This window comes from Mandrillus leucophaeus, unplaced genomic scaffold, assembly GCF_000951045.1.
Source record: "Mandrillus leucophaeus isolate KB7577 unplaced genomic scaffold, Mleu.le_1.0 Scaffold772, whole genome shotgun sequence".
NCBI lineage: Eukaryota > Metazoa > Chordata > Mammalia > Primates > Cercopithecidae > Mandrillus > Mandrillus leucophaeus.
In genome coordinates this window covers 374,815-392,284 of record NW_012108386.1, presented here as the reverse complement: position 1 = coordinate 392,284, position 17,470 = coordinate 374,815, and the positions used below count along the sequence as shown (strand labels likewise).

The 17,470-nt window shown below is 41.7% G+C and overlaps 1 protein-coding gene across 2 annotated transcripts in view; it reads left to right on the top strand.

Annotated features, from left to right (window-relative positions):
* The first annotated feature begins 1,815 nt into the window (after positions 1–1,815).
* Positions 1,816–17,470, top strand: part of LANCL2 (LanC lantibiotic synthetase component C-like 2 (bacterial)) — a 46,044-nt gene continuing 30,389 nt past the window's right edge. The window contains exons 1-5 of one of the 2 annotated variants that reach the window (XM_011966770.1): positions 1,816–1,883; positions 6,964–7,081; positions 14,196–14,403; positions 15,731–15,878; positions 16,993–17,139. In XM_011966770.1, the coding sequence (XP_011822160.1) occupies positions 7,021–7,081; positions 14,196–14,403; positions 15,731–15,878; positions 16,993–17,139 (564 nt within the window). In that variant the 5' untranslated portion in view covers positions 1,816–1,883; positions 6,964–7,020. Of the gene's footprint in view, positions 1,884–6,961; positions 7,082–14,195; positions 14,404–15,730; positions 15,879–16,992; positions 17,140–17,470 lie in introns of those variants that run through there. The other variant, XM_011966772.1, reaches the window with a different exon arrangement.

The following is a 17,470-nucleotide window of genomic DNA, read 5'->3' as shown; positions in this document are numbered from 1 at the left end:
GTTAGTCTCAAAATAGATTTTCCCATCTCTGAATGCTCAGCTATTACTTTCAGTGACTTAAAAATGTGGACACGGATGGGGGTTTTATGGTATATAATATGCAGCTGGAGTGTAACAAAAGAAAGTATGTATACTGGGATTTTTTTTTAACTTAAAAAGTGTTTTAGGGGATTTATACTTTAATGATGGGCTAAGACCCTGCCGGAGGACACCCTGTATAAAACAAGTATAAGACTTGGATATAATATAAAAAACAGCTGCCCAAAGGCACTGGAGAATAAGCAGACCACAGTGTAATTGCCTTTTTGTATTATGTCCAGGTTCTATAGAATATGTTACAGTGCATGATTAGAGGAGGAGGGAGGTTCTATAGAGTATGTTACAGTGCATGATTGGAGGAGTGAATTTCTTTTTTTGTTTTTTTTTGGGATGGTGTTTCACTCTTTTTTGCCCAGGCTGGAGTGCAGTGGCGCCATCTTGGCTCACTGCAACCTCTGCCTTCCGGGTGCAAGTGATTCTTCTGCCTTAGCTTCCCAAGTAGCTGGGATTACAGGTGTGTGCCACCATGCCCGGCTAATTTTGTATTTTTAGTAGAGATGGGGTTTCACCATGTTGGCCAGGCTGTTCCTGAACTCCTGACCTCAGGTGATCCACCCACCTCGGACTCCCAAAGTGCTGAGATTACAGGCATGAGCCACCACGCCCTGGCGGAAGAGTGAATTTCTATAGGGTATGTTTTTGTTTTGTTTTGATTTTTGTTTTTTGTTTTTGAGACGGAGTCTTACTCTGTCGCCCAGGCTGGAGTGCAGTGGCTGGATCTCGGCTCACTGCAAGCTCCGCCTCCCGGGTTCACGCCATTCTCCTGCCTCAGCCTCCTGAGTAGCTGGGACTACAGGCGCCTGCCACCACGCCCAGCTAATTTTGTTTTTGTATTTTTAATAGAGACGGGGTTTCACCGTGTTAGCCAGGATGGTCTCGATCTCCTGACCTCGTGATCCGTCCGCCTCGGCCTCCTAAAGTGCTGGGATTACAGGTGTGAGCCACCATGCCTGACCTCTATAGGTTATATTATAGTGCATTCCCTGTGAAAGAAATTTCTGTGTCCATGTCTTTTATCCTGGAGCTAAGTTTCATTTACGTGGTGCACTCAGTGGTGGCAGGGTGTGCCTGTGGGAAAAACACATTTTCAGGGAACCGGAAATCTAAGATGGGATAACTGACTGATAAGATAATGGGGAAAGGGAATGAGCCAGAGGAGGGATCCCAAAATCTTGTCTGTGGATATATCCAATCAAATTCTGAACAACCCATGTCTGGAACAAACACAAAGAAGCTTAGCTAAAGACTAAAGATAAGAATTGAGAGGAGAGCTGCTGCCCCAGAAACATAATTTGCAATTCAATACAAGCAAGAAAACAATGTACAAATTAATATTCCAGATGCAGGGCAAAGTTACCTGCTCTCTGTAGAACCAGGATCGTAGTGTAAGAGAGAAAAATTGTTTTTCCTCTTACCCCTCGGAGTTCTTAGCTGGGACAGACCCCTGTAATAAAAGACAAATTAAGAAGAGAAAAACAAATGAGTGTTTTAATGTGTGTATTTCATATGCACGTAGGACGTACCCAGGGAATGAGTGAATCTCACAGAGATGGCTTAGAAACCCAGCTTATATCTCATCTTCAGCAAAGAGCAGTGCGTTTTTAGAGCAGTGACAAGACAAAGGACAGGGACTTTTAGTGTCTGGGATGCAAATCATAGAATGGCAAACAAATGGGGTTTGTAATGTAGAATTCTGTGGTGCCTTCTTCAGGCTGATGCCCCCCAAAGATTTCTTCCCTGGTTGGGAGCGAAGGAGGGACACAGTTTTTAAGTCCTGCTTTTAGGCAGGTGGGGGAGGGGAGAGAGCTATTCTGGCATCTACTTCTCAGTTGTCTTCAACTCAAATTCATCCTTATGTCAAAAATGCATGATTTTGAGGTGGCATATTCTGCTTTTCTACATAAAAGACACATTTTCAAAAGAAAAGAACATTAACTGGGTCCAATCCTGAAAAGAACCAGGTAGTGAAACTAGTATGCAACGATTTTAAACTGACTACTGTAACTCTCCTCCATGAAATAAAACAAAATATGCTTTCAATTCATGAAAAATGAGGAAATCTCAGTAGGGAAGTAAAAACCATTAAAAAAGAGTCTCATGGGTATTTTAGAACTGGTAAATACAGTGTATGACAGTTAAAAGTTACTGCATGGCCTTAGCAGGGGAATGAGAAGACTGTCAGTGCCCTGTGAGATCTGCTTGCCCACTGCCCACACAGAGCTGCCTTATCAAGACGGGAATCACAACACAAAGTGTAATTCACACAAAGCCAGCTGAACTGGTGACCGGAGTTTTTTACTCAAGCCAGTCTCCCTGAAAACCTGGACTGGGGTTTTTAAAGGATAATTTGGTGGGTGGGGGCAAGGGAGTGGGAATGCTGATTGGTCGGATCCTAGATGAAATCTTAGGGGGTCACAGTGGGTTCTTCTTCTTGTCTTCTGTTCCTGGGTGGGATCACAGAACCGGTTGAGCCCGATTACCAGTCTGGATGGCACCAGCTGGTGCATCAGAATGCAGAATGCAGAGTCTGAAAATATATCTTGAGCACCATTCTTAGGTTTTACAGTAGTGATGTTATTCTGAGGAGCAATTGGGGAGGTTTGGAATCTTGTGGCCTCTGGTTCATGACTCCGACACCATAATTTCTAATGCACCACCCTGGAGGCAGAGGCTGCAGTGAGGCAGAGGCTGCAGTGAGCCAAGATGGTGCCACTGCATTCCAGCCTGGGCAAGAGAGAGAGACTGTGTTTAAAAAAAAAAAAAAAAAAAAAGGAATGGAGAGGAGTTAAGCTTTACAGGAGGGCTTGTGAGCCAGCCAGTTATTGCAAGGTTGGGGCCAGCCCCTTTACTACTTTGCTTTATCCTTTATCTCCATCAGTCAGGGAGAGCCTTGACACCCTGGACCTACATGGTGTGAGATGAATTTTTCCCACCTTCTCAAGTCACCACTTAAGGTAAGCTGTTTTCAACTGGAGCAGAGAGCCCATTCAGCTCAAGACTTTCAGGGGCTGGAATTCCGTCCTGGGAGTCCTTTGGTCCTCAGGCCTCATTTCCAGTGGCTGAGCTTGTGACAGAGTGTTGTGGGAAGTCAGGGACCCCAAACGGAGGGACCAGCTGGAGCTGTGGCAGAAGAACATAAATTGTGAAGATTTCATGGATATTTATCAGTTCCCAAATAATACTCTAATAATTTCTTATGCCTGTCTTTACTGCAATCTCTGAACATAAACTATGAATATTTCATGGACATTTGTCAGTTCCCAAATAATACTCTTATAATTTCTTATGCCTGTCTTTACTTTAATCTCTTAATCCTGTAATCTTTGTAAGCTGAGAATGTATGTCACCTCAGGATCACTGTTCTACAAATTGATTGTAAAATGTGTATTTGAACAATATGAAATCAGTGTACCTTGAAAAAGAACAGAATAATAGCGATTTTCAGGGAACAAGGGAAGACAACCATAAGGTCTGACTGCCTGCAGGGTCGGGCAGAATAGAGCCATATTTTTCCTCTTGCTGAGAGCCTATAAACGGACATACAAGTAGGGAAGATATCACTGAATTCTTTTCCTAGCAAGGAATATTAATAATTAAGACCTTTGTCTATAAACGGCCGCTCTGGGAGTGTCTGTCTTATGTGGTTGAGATAAGGACTGAAATATGCCCTGGTCTCCTGCAGTACCCTCAGGCTTATCAGGGTGGGGGAAAACCTCCTGGTAAATTTGACCCCCCTGGTGAATTTGAGGTCAGACCAGTACTCTGCTCTCAAACCCTGTTTTCTGTTAAGATATTTATCAAGATAATACATGCACAACTGAACATAGACCCTTCTCAGGAGTTTTTGATTTCGCCCTTTGCCTTGTGATCTTTGTTTTGCCCTTTGCCTTATGATCTTTATTGGCCTCAGAAGCATGTGATCTTTGTTCTCCTTTTTTGCACTTTGAAGCATGTGATCTTTGTTACCTACTCCCTGTTCGTCCACCCACTCCCCTTTTGAAGTCCTTAATAAAAACCTGCTGTTTTTGCGGCTCAGGTGGGCATCACGGTCCTACCGATATGTGACATCACCCCCAGAGGCCCAGCTGTAAAATTCCTCTCTTCGTACTCTTTCTCTTTATTTCTCAGACTGGCCAACACTTAGGGAAAATGGAACCTACATTGAAATATTGGGGCGGGTTCCCCTGATAGCAGAGGGTACAAGTTGAGTGGGGCTTTTCCCATTTATCTCACTGGGAGCAGTTTGCCTTTGGGTGGCCTGGCCGTCTCCACTGGTAGCAGTCATTTGGAGGAGTATCCTTAGGGAAACCTGGCGGGGGCTGGGGGCTTTAAAACAGCCAGCAGTTGAGCCTGCCTCTGCCTCTGCCTGTTGTTTCTGTTTTTCTTTGTCTTTCTTTTCTATTCTTTTCTTTCTGTCTTTCTTTTCTTTTCTTTCTTTTTTTTTTTTTTTTTCTCCCTGTCCTCCTTATTCTGCTTTTGCTTATAAAAGACTAAGGAAACAAATTTGATGTTTTTCTGCATAGGAGCCATGCTGTGTTACACAAGAAAGTTAGATGTTTGTTTTTGAGGATCTGGGGGTTGAATTCATTCCAGTTTTTAAAGAATACAGCCTAGAGGTGAGTCTGCAGGAACAGATGGGGTTTGTCCCACAGTGGGACTGGAAAAGGTGCCACTCAGGGCTGACTGAACCGCACTTTCTCTTAGGGCATCCTGCCAGTGAAGAGGGTTCTGCTCATGTCCGCTGAGGGATTCTAAGACTATCAGGATAAATTAACGAAAACCTAACTGTGTGCTACACAAGAGATCGACTTATAATATCAAGACAAAGGTTGAAAGTGAATGGATGGCCAAGTAAGCAAGCAGTGGGCATCTGAAAACTTAGTGACTATGTGCAAAATGTCCCATAAAATAGCTCTTAGGTCGAGCAGGTAAAGAGGGTTTTGTTACTTATGTTAATTAATTTTGTCCTGAATATAGCAAAAGGTTTTTGAATCAGGAATTTCTTCCTGTTTACCTGACCACAAATAACCAGTGGGCAGTTCCCAGGTCCCAGTTCTTATCTGTGGTACAATGCAGTGCAGGTAGGGTATGATGACCTTCATTGGCAAAGCCAGTATTGTAGATAAGGAAAGAAGGAAAGTAAATTTTCCGTGCTTTTTATAAAAGGGGAAAAGGCAATTGTCTCCCCTTCCCTTTCTGAGAGTCTCATTAGCAGCATCTTTCTTTAATCTTTTCAGAATGTACATAAATATCTGTATGGAAAAGATGAGCCCATTGTCTTCAGTTTTACAAGTCAGAAATGTCTCCTGGTTCTGGGGCCTCATGCACTTTGAAATGTAAACATGCACATCCAGGGTTGAGGAAACCTCTCTGGGGTTCACACTCTGCACACCTTAGTTCCTAAGGTTTACTTTTAGTCCAGAATCCCAAATTTCAGTAGAATTTGCCCTCAAAGCCCTAATTGTGCAGAACCTAAAAGTATTTTCTTTACAATCTCATAGAAGGGCATTTCATTATGAAAATGAATCAGTTTGTCAGGAAGACATACTAGTCATTAATTTGTCTATGCCTAATAACAGAACTTCAAAATATATGAAAGCAAAAAGAGAGAGAGTTAAAGGGAGAAATAAACAATTCCATAGTCGTAATGGGAGGTTTCTGACTAATTGATAGAGCAAGTAGATTTTTAAAAATCAGCAGAGGTGGGCCAGGCACGGTGGCTCATTGCTATAATCCCAGCATTTTGGGAGGTGGGTGGATCACTTGAGGTCAGGTGTTTAAGACCAGCCTGGCCAACATGGTGAAACCCCATCTCTACTAAAAATACAAAAATTAGTCGGGTGTGGTGACGGGTGTTTGTAATCCCAGCTACTCGGGAGGCCGAGGCAGGAGAATCACTTGAACCCAGGAGGCAGAGATTGCAGTGAGCCAAGATCGTACCATTGCACTCCAGTCTGAGTGACGAGCGAAACTCTGTCTCACCCTATTTCTACTAAAAATACAAAAATTAGCCAGGCGTGGTGGCAAGTGCCTATAGTCCCAGCTACTTAAGAGGCTGAGGTAGAAGAATCGCTTGAACCCAGGAGGCGGAGGTTGCAGTGAGCTGAGATCACACCACTGCACTCCAGCCTGAGTGACAGAGCGAAACTGTCGTGCAAAAAAAAAAAAAAAAAATCAGCAAAGGTAGGAAAGATCTTAACAATACTGTCAGCTACATTATTGAAGAATATTGCATATTTCTCTTGGGAAAGACTGCCAACAATGAATAAGAATACCTGTTTTGTTTGCTCTTAGTCTTGGGACTTAATTCTTTTTATATAATACTATTTTTTAATCTGATAAATCCATAGTACTTGTTTTTATTTGCATTTCATTAATCACTGAGTGATCAAACTTGTTTTATGTATGCTTATCATTTTTTCTTTTGTATGAGGATGTTAATAATTTGGGGTCTAGTTATGTATTATGTTTATTATTGATTTATATCTTATATTCCATGTATTTCCCCTTTGTCATTAACTTTTAAACCATCTTTCTTTTGTTCTTTATCTTACAGAAGTTGAAATGTTTGTGTACTTAAATCCATCCATTTTTTTCTTTTCTGTTTTTTTTTTAAATTCTTTGATTTCTGCTAGTTGTTTTTTGTGATTCTACTTATGAGTTATAGTCTAAATAGGGTATTATCTCATTAAAAAAAATGTAACCTTATAAAAACCAAGATGGACTCCAACTAACGATGCACTGAGACGGTCCAAGGAAAGTAACTGCTGTCTGTTATGTTTGTACAATTTAGACTTTAAAGTGTTTATTACAACATTGTCCCATTCTTGTGCAGTTAAAGTTATCTCTTCTTTTGGATCTCAGATCATTCATAACTTAATAAGACGGATCCAGACCAAAATTAAAGATCTTCTGCAGCAAATGGAAGAAGGGCTGAAGACAGCTGATCCCCATGACTGCTCTGCTTATACTGGCTGGACAGGTGAGACTGATACATTTTATTCTTAGATTATGAGATGTAAGACTTGACTTTGAAATTTTCTTCTCTTTTAAAGTGGTAAAGATTTGGCCAGGCACGGTGGCTGGTGCCTGTAATCCCAGAACTTTGGGAAGCCGAGGCAGGTAGATCACCTGAGGTCAGGAGTTCGAGACTAGCTTGACCAACATGGTGAAACCCCGTCTCTACTAAAAATACAAAAATTAGCCAGGTGTGGTGTTGGGCGCCTGTAATCCCAGCTACTCGGGAGACTGAGGCAGGAGAATTGCTTGAACCCGGGAAGCGGAGGTTACAGTGAGCCAAGATCGTGCCAGCGCACTCCAGCCTGGGCCACAGAGTGAGACTCCGTCTCAAAAACAAAAGAAAATAAAATTGTAAAGATTTTATACTTATTTTTTTTTTTTTGAGACGGAGTCTCACTCTGTTGCCTGGGCTAGAGTACAGTGGTGTAATCACAGCTCTCTGCAGCGTTGACCTCCTGGGCTCAAACCATCCTCCTGCCTCAGCCTCCCGTGCAGCTGGGACCACAGGCACGTGCCACCACACCTGGCTAATTTTTTAAAATTATTTTGTAAAGACAGAGTCTCACTATGTTGCCGAGGTTGGTCTCAAATTCCTGGGCTCAAGCGACCCTCCTGCCTCAGCCTCCCAAAGTGCTGGGATTACAGGTGTGAGCCACCATGCTTGGCTGATTTTATACCTTTTAATTGAAGTCTTGCTCTGTGTCTTCAATGATTAGATGATTTGGAATTTTATTTCTAAAGAAATGCTTTCTCCCTGAAGTTTGAACTTTAATATCTAGTGTGTCTTTTTTTTAATAACATCATTTATTTAACCTAATATGTAGCTGTGTATGAAAATGTGTAATTATTAAGAGCAAACTTGCCCTAGGGTCAATTTTAAAGGATTCTTTGCTGCTCTGGTCATTGTGACAGGCTGTGGTGAGTGGTCTCTCTGTTCTGTGATATAAACTATCTACCCTACTGCCTGTACTCATTTGACTCATTCGTGCACATAAATGTTTTTATTTTTATTTTAATGATAACAGTTAAACAACCAATAATATACTTCACATCAAAAAATGTAATTGAAAAATTAACTTGCCTTAACTAATCTTTGCATTCTTATTATTTTACCCGGTATTCAGAACATTCTAATAATTGTTTAGGGAATATAAAGGATATAAAAGATGACCTTGTTCTCAGGGATTAGACTGAAGTCTGACTAAATTCCTGATGACAATTTATATACACATTTAGAGTGATTTCTTGCTGAATTCTTATAGCTTAATTAATAAACAGCATAGGCCAGCTGTGGTGGCTCAAGCCTGTAATCCAAAGCACTTTGGGAGACCAAAGATGGCAGATCACTTGAGCTCAGGAGTTTGAGACCAGCCTGGGCAACATGGCAAAAGCTGTCTCTACTAAAAATACAAAAATTAGCTGGGCGTGGTAGCATGTGCCTATAGTCCCAGCTATTGGGAAAGCTGAAGCAGGAGAATTGTTTGAGCCCAGAGGTGGAGGTTGTAGTGAGCTGGGATCACATCATTACACTCCAATCTGGGCAACAGGAGTGAGACCCTGTCTCAAAAAGAAACAAACAAACAAACAAAAAACAAACAAAAAAGCATAGACAGAGATATACATACTAGAGCCACCATGAACCAAACATGGGGCCCTGATAATATTGTATTTGTATTTATATTTATATTCATTTTTGTGAACATTGTATTTGTATTTATATTTATATTCATTTTTGTGATGCTTATTTGCCTGTTATGCATGCAGCATTTACATAGTGACATTACATATGCCAAACTTCAAACTTATAAACCCAGACAGACATGGAGCCAGTTCACTTAGAGGGCCAAAGATGTCTTAAATGTAATAAAATTAGATAATTGTGGTTAACCTGAAGTAAAATACAAAGAATAAGGATATTTTGGAAGGAAAATAGCATAGCTATTAGTTGCACAGGTTTCCCCTAAAAATCTTTTACTTACAACTTTTTTGCTTGTTGAAAAAGGGTTTCTAAACCCCTGATTGTTAGGTTCTAAACTGGCCGTGCATCACAATTACCAAGAGAGCTTTGTAAGAAACTACAGTTCTCAGCCTCCAGCCCAGAACTGTTACATTAGGAACTCTACAGGCGGTTTCCAGAAATCAGTATTGCTTAAAAAATCCCTAGCTGTTGCTGTCTTTGGGAATCATCATGGAAATATTTTGTTTAGTGATTTAAATTAATAGGGTTTAGAGGTTCAGGTAGATGTATGGAATCCACTTAGACCCATACTTCCCTAAATTGTGTGTACAATATAAGAAGGCTGGGCACAGTGACTAACACCTGTAATCCCAGCACTTTGGGAGATGGAGGTGGAAGGATGGTTTGAGGCCAGGAGTTTGAGACTAGCCTGGGCAACATAACAAGACCCCATCTCTAAAATTAGCTGGGCACAGTGGTAAACACCTGTAGTCCCAACTACTCAGGAGGCTGAGGCAGGAGGATGGCTCAAGCCCAGGAGGTCAAGGCTGCAGTGAGCCATGAGTGCACTGCTGCACTCCAGCCTAGGTGACAGAGTGAGACCCTGTCTCAACAAAAGCAGAAGAAGAATGAATGAAGCACCCACAACTTACCCCTTTAGCAAAACTTTGAGACAGAAAACACACAAGTCATGTTGGGTAAAAAGAAGCAGCATCTAGAACGAGTGTGGAGAGCCATGGTGTGCAGGCGAGAAAGCCCAGGGTCCAGGCATGGCTGAATCACCCCGACCCCACCCACCCTCCCAGAATCAACAAATAGCTATTCCAGGCAGGGTGGGCCACAGCCTCAGTGGGAACTTCTGTGGGCACATCCGAGTGCAAAGTGAGAAGACAGTGCCAGGAGAAGCTGGGAATAAATGTGTGGAAGGTGCACAGGGAATGGGGTTGGAGAGCTGTAGAACAGGCATGGCTTGCAGAGAAGCAGGTTTAGCTTGCAAGGTGGAGCGGCATTCTTGCTGGCCCCCGCTGATGGTGTAGAGAAGGAAGGAAGCAGCAGCAATGGGCACTCCTGATACAAGAAAGGGTTTGAGAGTCAGGAGATCTGGCCACCAGACTCCTCGTGTATTACATACACTGTTCATCACTTAGCAAGAGGACACCGTTGGGATAAAAGTTGGGAAAGCTACCCTAACCATTTTCCCCTTCCAGGGATTTGTCCTATTAATAGTTGATATAGAAAAGTTCAATTTTAAGAAAAAATATAATTACTTTATCCATAATATAAGGAAGAAAAATAAAAATAAAAATTTCTCAATGGAGGGAGAAAACCGCACCAGGAAGATGTCACTACAAAGTGGAGAAAAATTGGTGGTACTTTCAGCATTCATTTTGTAACTTAGTTAAGCAGTGAGTTCACAACGCAGAGGTAAAGACACTCAGAGCAGAGATGGCTAGACGGTAAGAGCACGTGAAATAAGAATTGACAGACCAAGAGAAGAAATTTAAGGAAAAGATAAAAAATCATTTCAGAAATGAGACCAAAGCGCAAGGAGCCAAAGAAAGAGCTGACCCCACAGAGAGCATGCGGGCAAAGTGTCCTCGTGTCTAGGAAGGGTGTAATAAATGTTTGCTTAATAAATAAGTGACTAAATGAAACTATCAAGGAAAAAATGCAAAGGAAAAGCAAGGTAAATTAAAGAGACACTTCAGTTTTCCAGTCTAGCATTTAAGGAGTTTACAAGTCACCATTGTATCCTAGCAAGTAAAAAGCTTAACAGAGTGAAAACTCAGCAGCTCTTCTTAGCTCCATGAGAGAAGTGAGGTCAAAGGAGCAAACAGCTGCACCAAAAACTGGCGAAACAGGTGAATGCCGAGAACTACAGTCGTGCATCGCTTCACATCATGGATGAGTCCTGAGAAACACGTCCCTGGGCAGTTTCATTGTGCAGACTATATCATAGAGGTGCTCACACATACCTAGACTGTGTAGCCAACTACACCTCTATGCTCTATGATATAGCCTGTTGCTCCTAGGCCGCAAAGCTGTACAGCATTGCTGCACTGAATACTGTAGCAATTGTAACACAATGGTGTTTTTGTATCTAAACATAGCTAGATATAGAAAAGGTACTGTAAAAATATGGTATTATGATTATGATCTTATGGGACTGTGCATATACAGTTTGTTGTTGACCGAAACTTTGATGATGAATTACGGGGGCTAAGTGTGGACCCGCCAGAGAGACTTAAAAACTCGATGGGCACCCAGTCATAGCGGGCTCTCACACTTCTGTGAACTTTACCTCTAGGAGCTCCACCAGATCTTCATGGTGAACATCAGGGAAAACTCCCCTCATGCTTCTTGTAGGTTCAGGGGAAGGAACCATACTGAATTCCATCAGAGCCTTCTGTTCTTGACAAGACCTGCCCTCTGGAGAAACTGCTTTACTGGAGCCTCTCCTGCAAGGGGTTTATCACAGCCCCGCCTCCCTGGAGCGAGGGAGATGCCTAGCTCCAGCTGGCTCTAGCTTTCAGCATTGGGGAAGGGAGATAATCAGCTGCAGCTTCTGCTGGCCATCCTGGCCAACTGAAGGTGTGGGGATGGGAGGCACTGGTACAGTTCACAGTCCAAAGACACAGGCTGTCTAGAAGGTTGAGCCTGCTCACAGGTGTGTGCTCCCCAGCACCTCCCACCACATGCCTGAGGCCTGTTCATTCTAGCTTCTTTTACCTAGTGCAACATGTGCGCCTGCCAACAAAAAAATGACAAAGCATGATGACTTTTTTTTTTACTTTACCTATTACCATTTACTTTAAAATACTGAAGCATTAAGTATCTGTAACTGTAGGTGTTTAGATTCATAGGTTAATCAGATCAGCATCCTATTTTTAGAGTTTTCTGAGTCAATCGGAATACTCATTTGTAAGCCTTTATAGTGATTATTATGTTTGAAATTTGTAGGTACTTAAGTTTTACTGTCTGTTTCCTGTATGCTTATATTTTTTGAATGTAGAAAACATACTCTCAGGGCAATGATAAGCAACTCATGCAGAAGAATTTTTTTCAGACCCTCCAAATATGCTACTTTCTTATCTGTTTGACTCAACATCTTTAAAGAAGTGGATAATGATGAAAGACTTCAAAAAGTGTTAAGGATTAATTTGAAAGAGAAGTAATATACCCTGAATAGAAGAATTGAAGAAATAAGCAGCTAGATATTTGGAGAAATTTAAAAAGCAAAATGAAGCCGGGCACAGTGGCTCACACCTGTTAATCCTAGCACTTTGGGAGGCCGAGGTGGGCGGATCACGAGGTCAGAAGTTCGAGACCAGCCTGACCAACATGGTGAAAACCTGTCTCTACTGAAAATACAAAAATTAGCCGGGTATAGTGGCGCACGCCTGTAATCCCAGCTACTCAGGAGGCTGAAGGAGGAGAATCACTTGAACTCGGGAGGCAGAGGTTGCATTGAGCCAAGATTGCGCCACTGCACTCCAGCCTGGGCAACAGAGTGAGACCGTGTCTCAAAAAAAAAAAAAAAAGCAAAATGAAAAATAATAAAAATCAGAGTAGGATATTAGACAAAGACTAGACTATTGAAGAACCTCAACTTAAACATGAAAGAAATGTTTCATTTGGCCTTTTCACCAGCATGTCATGTCTGCCAATACTTGTTCCTATAAAAGACTTTAGTAAATACATATTTATGCTGATTCTTTTTTTTTTTTTTAACTTAGCTGTCATATTGTCTTCTCAAACCCAGATATACGAACATGCTTCTTTAAGAAGCCATATAGGCCGTTCTCTGGAGATTCTCGGATTCATTTGAAGATCTGAGTCTGTTCTTTATCCAAAATGGAAAGGTTGGTGGGTGATGAACACACACGCCCTTTGTACTGGTCGCCTTACTCTGTACTGTGTGGCTGCTCCAGAAATGGCGAGTTCACTCACCAGTTGGTTGGTCAGTTGTAGGGTTGTTCACGAAAGAACATTGAAAAACTGGGAAAAATAGGCCGGGCACTGTGGCTTACGCCTGTAATCCCAGCACTTTGGGAGGCTGAGGCCGGCGGATCACGAGGTCAGGAGATTGAGACCATCCTGGCTAACACAGTAAAATCCCATCTCTACTAAAATTACAAAAAATTAGCCGGGCGTGGTGGTGGGCGCCTGTAGTCCCAGCTATTCAGGAGGCTGAGGCGGGAGAATGGCGTGAACCTGGGAGGCGGAGCTTGCAGTGAGCGGAGATCAGGCCACTGTACTCCAGACTGGGTGACAGAATGAGACTCCGTCTCAGAAAAAAAAAAAAAAAAAAGAAAGAAAAATTGGGAACAATAGGAAAAAAAAGAAGAGAGTATAAAGTTCAGAAAAGCAATCATTTGGGATAACATAAGAGAAATGATTTTATGAGAAGTAAAAAGAAGAGGATCCATGTTAGGATCTTCAAGGAAGAATGAATGCAACTTTGGAATGAATGAAAATTAACTGAGGATGAGTAGGAAGTGATGTATCTTCTCTTGTCTGTGAATAAGAGGTATTACATCACTATGCCAGGACAAGCACCAAGCTAACATGTACAAACTTGGTTTCTGTTCTTTCCTCCCTAATTTCTCTGTCTTGGTTTTGTTTTGTTTATTCATCTTACAGAAATGTATGATATGGGGGCCGGGTTCAGTGGCTCATGCCTGTAATCCCAGCACTTTGGGAGGCCAAGGCCGGCAGATCATGAGGTCAAGAGATTGAGACCATCCTGGCTAACACAGTGAAACCCCGTCTCTACTAAAAGTACAAAAAAATTGGCCAGACGTGGTGGTGGGCACCTGTAGTCCTGGCTACTCAGGAGGCTGAGTCAGGAGAATGGCGTGAACCCAGAAGGCGGAGCTTACAGTGAGCCGAGATTGCACCACTGCACTCCAGCCTGGGTGACAGAGCAAGACTCTGTCTCAAACAAACAAAAAACAAACAAACAAACAAAAGAAATGTATGATATGTATTGTTTTGATGTCACCCCTTTGAAAACATAGATTTATGTAGAAGGTGTTTCATGTAATTACAAATAATGTCCTGAAGATAAAAGGAAAAGATAATAATGCTTTTCTTTGGGGGTGGGAAATTATTCCAGGCATAGCCCTTTTGTACCTGCAGTTGTACCGGGTCACATGTGACCAAACCTACCTGCTCCGATCCCTGGATTACGTAAAAAGAACACTTCGGAATCTGAATGGCCGGAGGGTCACCTTCCTCTGTGGGGATGCCGGGCCTCTGGCTGTTGGAGCTGTGATTTACCACAAACTCAGAAGTGACTGTGAATCCCAGGAATGCATCACAAAGTGAGTTTTAGAACTGGAAACATTTTCTCCCAATTCCCAGTGAAAGCTCTTGCTGTAGAAAGATTCAAAAAGGAAACTGTTTTTAATTTCATCCATTGCTGTAAACAGATCGTGCCAAACTGTTAATCTTGAGCATAGTGGTGGGATCATATGCCCTCTTTTTATGCAAGCATGTGTGTGCCTTAATTTTGGGAAAAATAAATATATTTCTTGATTTTAACCATCTTTCCTAAGCAATTTTTAGTTTTCTTCAATGCATGAAAATTAGCTTACATGCTTTAGATTCACCATAATAACTAAACCGATCTTAGGTTCAACCCTTAAGTAACTGATTAGATATGCTAATGATGGAACAATTAGGGAATGTAAGCTTTTATTGCACCTATTGGTTTATATTCTTTCTTGAAGAAGCAGAAATCACGGCTCATTCCTAGGGTCTGGTAGAGTATCTGGCACGTGCTAGTCAGTTAATGTTTGTTGAAAGACAGGGTGACGCTGGGTATGGCGGCATGCGCTTGTAGTTCCATTAACTTGGGAGGCTGAGGCAGGAGGATCACTTGAGCTCAGGAGTTCAAGGCTGCGGTGAGCCACCATCCTGCCACTGTACACCAGCCTGGGCAACAGAGCAAGACCCTGTCTCTAAAGAAAAAGAAAGAAAAAATAAAGAGAGAACGACAGTCTAATTCCCAAGCATTGGTGACATTGCAGTACCATTTTTTTTTTTTTTTTTTGAGATGGAATTTCGATCTTGTTGCCCAGGCTAGAATGCAATGGTGCGATCTCAGCTCACTGCAACCTCTACCTCCTGGGTTCAAGGGATTCTCCTGCCTCAGCCACCAAAGTAGCTGGGATTACAGGCATGTGCCACCACACCCAGCTAATTTTGTATTTTTAGTAGAGATGGGATTTCACCATGTTAGTCAGGCTGGTCTTGAACTCCTGACCTCAGGTGATCCACCTGCCTCAGCCTCCCAAAGTGCTGGGATTATAGGCATGAGCCACCGCGCCTGGCCTGCAGTACCATTTTTATTTAAATTTTAAATCACTTTCTTTTACTTCTGGATTTCAAAATAAAATTTTATGGTTTAAAATAGATGTAAAGGTAGAGATTAACAGAAAGATGTTTTATTTTTAATTTTGACATTCAAAAGGAGACTAGTGAACTGGAGACATTTTTGTTGTGTTCTGGATTTGGGAATATTTTTAAAAATCATAGTTTTAAATTTAAAATAAATAACAGGTAATTCCTAAAGCAACAGGTTTAGTGTTTCAGGAAGAAGTACTTTAGAATTCCTCTGGGAAAAAATTAATTTTTCTTATTGGTTAGACTTTTGCAACTCCAGAGAGCGGTTGTCTGCCAAGAATCAGACCTTCCTGATGAGCTGCTTTATGGACGGGCAGGTTATCTGTATGCTTTACTGTACCTGAACACGGAGATAGGTCCAGGCACCGTGTGTGAGTCAGCTATTAAAGAGGTACTGTGGGATATGGGCAACTATGGGCATCTCTACCATTCAAACCTGTTTGCTAGTACTGAGTTGTATTAATAGCTGGACTCTCTTTCTAGGTAGCATTATTTTTTAAAGTAAGAAATACTGAAGTATTTCTTAAGAAGTACTTTTTTAAGTACTCATCAAAAGTAAGAAATAGCCCCTATTTTTTTCTAGGAACATTAACAAAAAAAACCTTACTCTCTTTCATCTTTAATTAATTCATCTGTTTTTACTGGAGCTAAACAACCGCGGCTTTAGAGAGTTAGAATGTTTATTTATCTTTCATGAGATGTCTGAGCTGGTAAGCATTTCAGGCTGGTACGAGTGGGGACCAACTTCTTATGTCTCATTCTGCCTTATCCTAGGGGCATACCCTTATTTGCAGGACCAAAGCTAGTTTAGCCCCTCAACCTATGAAGAGGAAAGAGGAGGTGGAGGTGACACAGCTTCCTTGTTAGGGACTCGGTGTCCAAGTTGCCCACTTTACTTCTGCTCCCATCCCAGTGCCAGAACTTCATCAAGTGTCTGTGTTCAGCTGTCTGTAACTAGGGGGCCAGATGCCCAGTTAAAACTTGGAATACTTTCCCAAAAAGGATGAGAGGAGATAGACATGAGGAAACCGTCATTCCAGACATGCTATGCTTTTGATCTAGCTGAAATCCTTCATGCCAGAGCAGACCTCATATTATTAGTCTTTCATAAATAAAGCCAGTTCCTCCAGCCTTTTCTGATAGGTGTATGTGCTGCTCTTTTGGGAAAAGCACTGCAGCTATGGAGCAACTAAGAAATCCAAAACAGTTTTTATAAGACGTTCTTCTAGATTTTTGGTTGACTTTTTATACAAAGAATTTTTTATTTCTTAGACTTACTATCTTTTCCTACTCTAACATTGGCTCCTGATTTCTTTCTGCCTCCATTTATTAATTTATAAAAGAAATATAAGTATGTTAGCTGCTAACTGCTTAAAGACTTTTAGATTAAGTTTTCTGCCTCTCTCTCTATATATATATGTCATATATATATGACATACTGTTAATTGAACTACAACAGGGTACATATACAGTTTTAGATTTATGCCGTCTCGTTCTCTCTGTAGGTAGTCAATGCTATTATTGAGTCGGGTAAGACTTTGTCAAGGGAAGAAAGAAAAACGGAGCGCTGCCCACTGCTGTACCAGTGGCACCGGAAGCAGTACGTTGGAGCAGCCCATGGCATGGCTGGAATCTACTACATGTTAATGCAGGTAGGTAAAAATTCTCTTACACACTACAGTATATTTGATCAAACATGAAATGGGAAATGAATCCTGCATACAAACAATCCTGCAGGCTGGATTGAAATACCCTACTTTGAATCGCAGATGCGTAACTCTGCCTCATAAACCACAGGCAGTGGATTTCTAAGAGTCCAGTGAGTTCCTGAGTACATTTGATATGGAGTCTTAGAGCAGATTAGTTATCTCTTCCCTACACTTTTTTTTTTTTTTTTGAGACGGAGTCTCACTCTCTCGCCCAGGCTGGAGTGCAGAGGCGCGATCTCGGCTCACTACAACCTCCATCTCCCGGGTTCAAGCG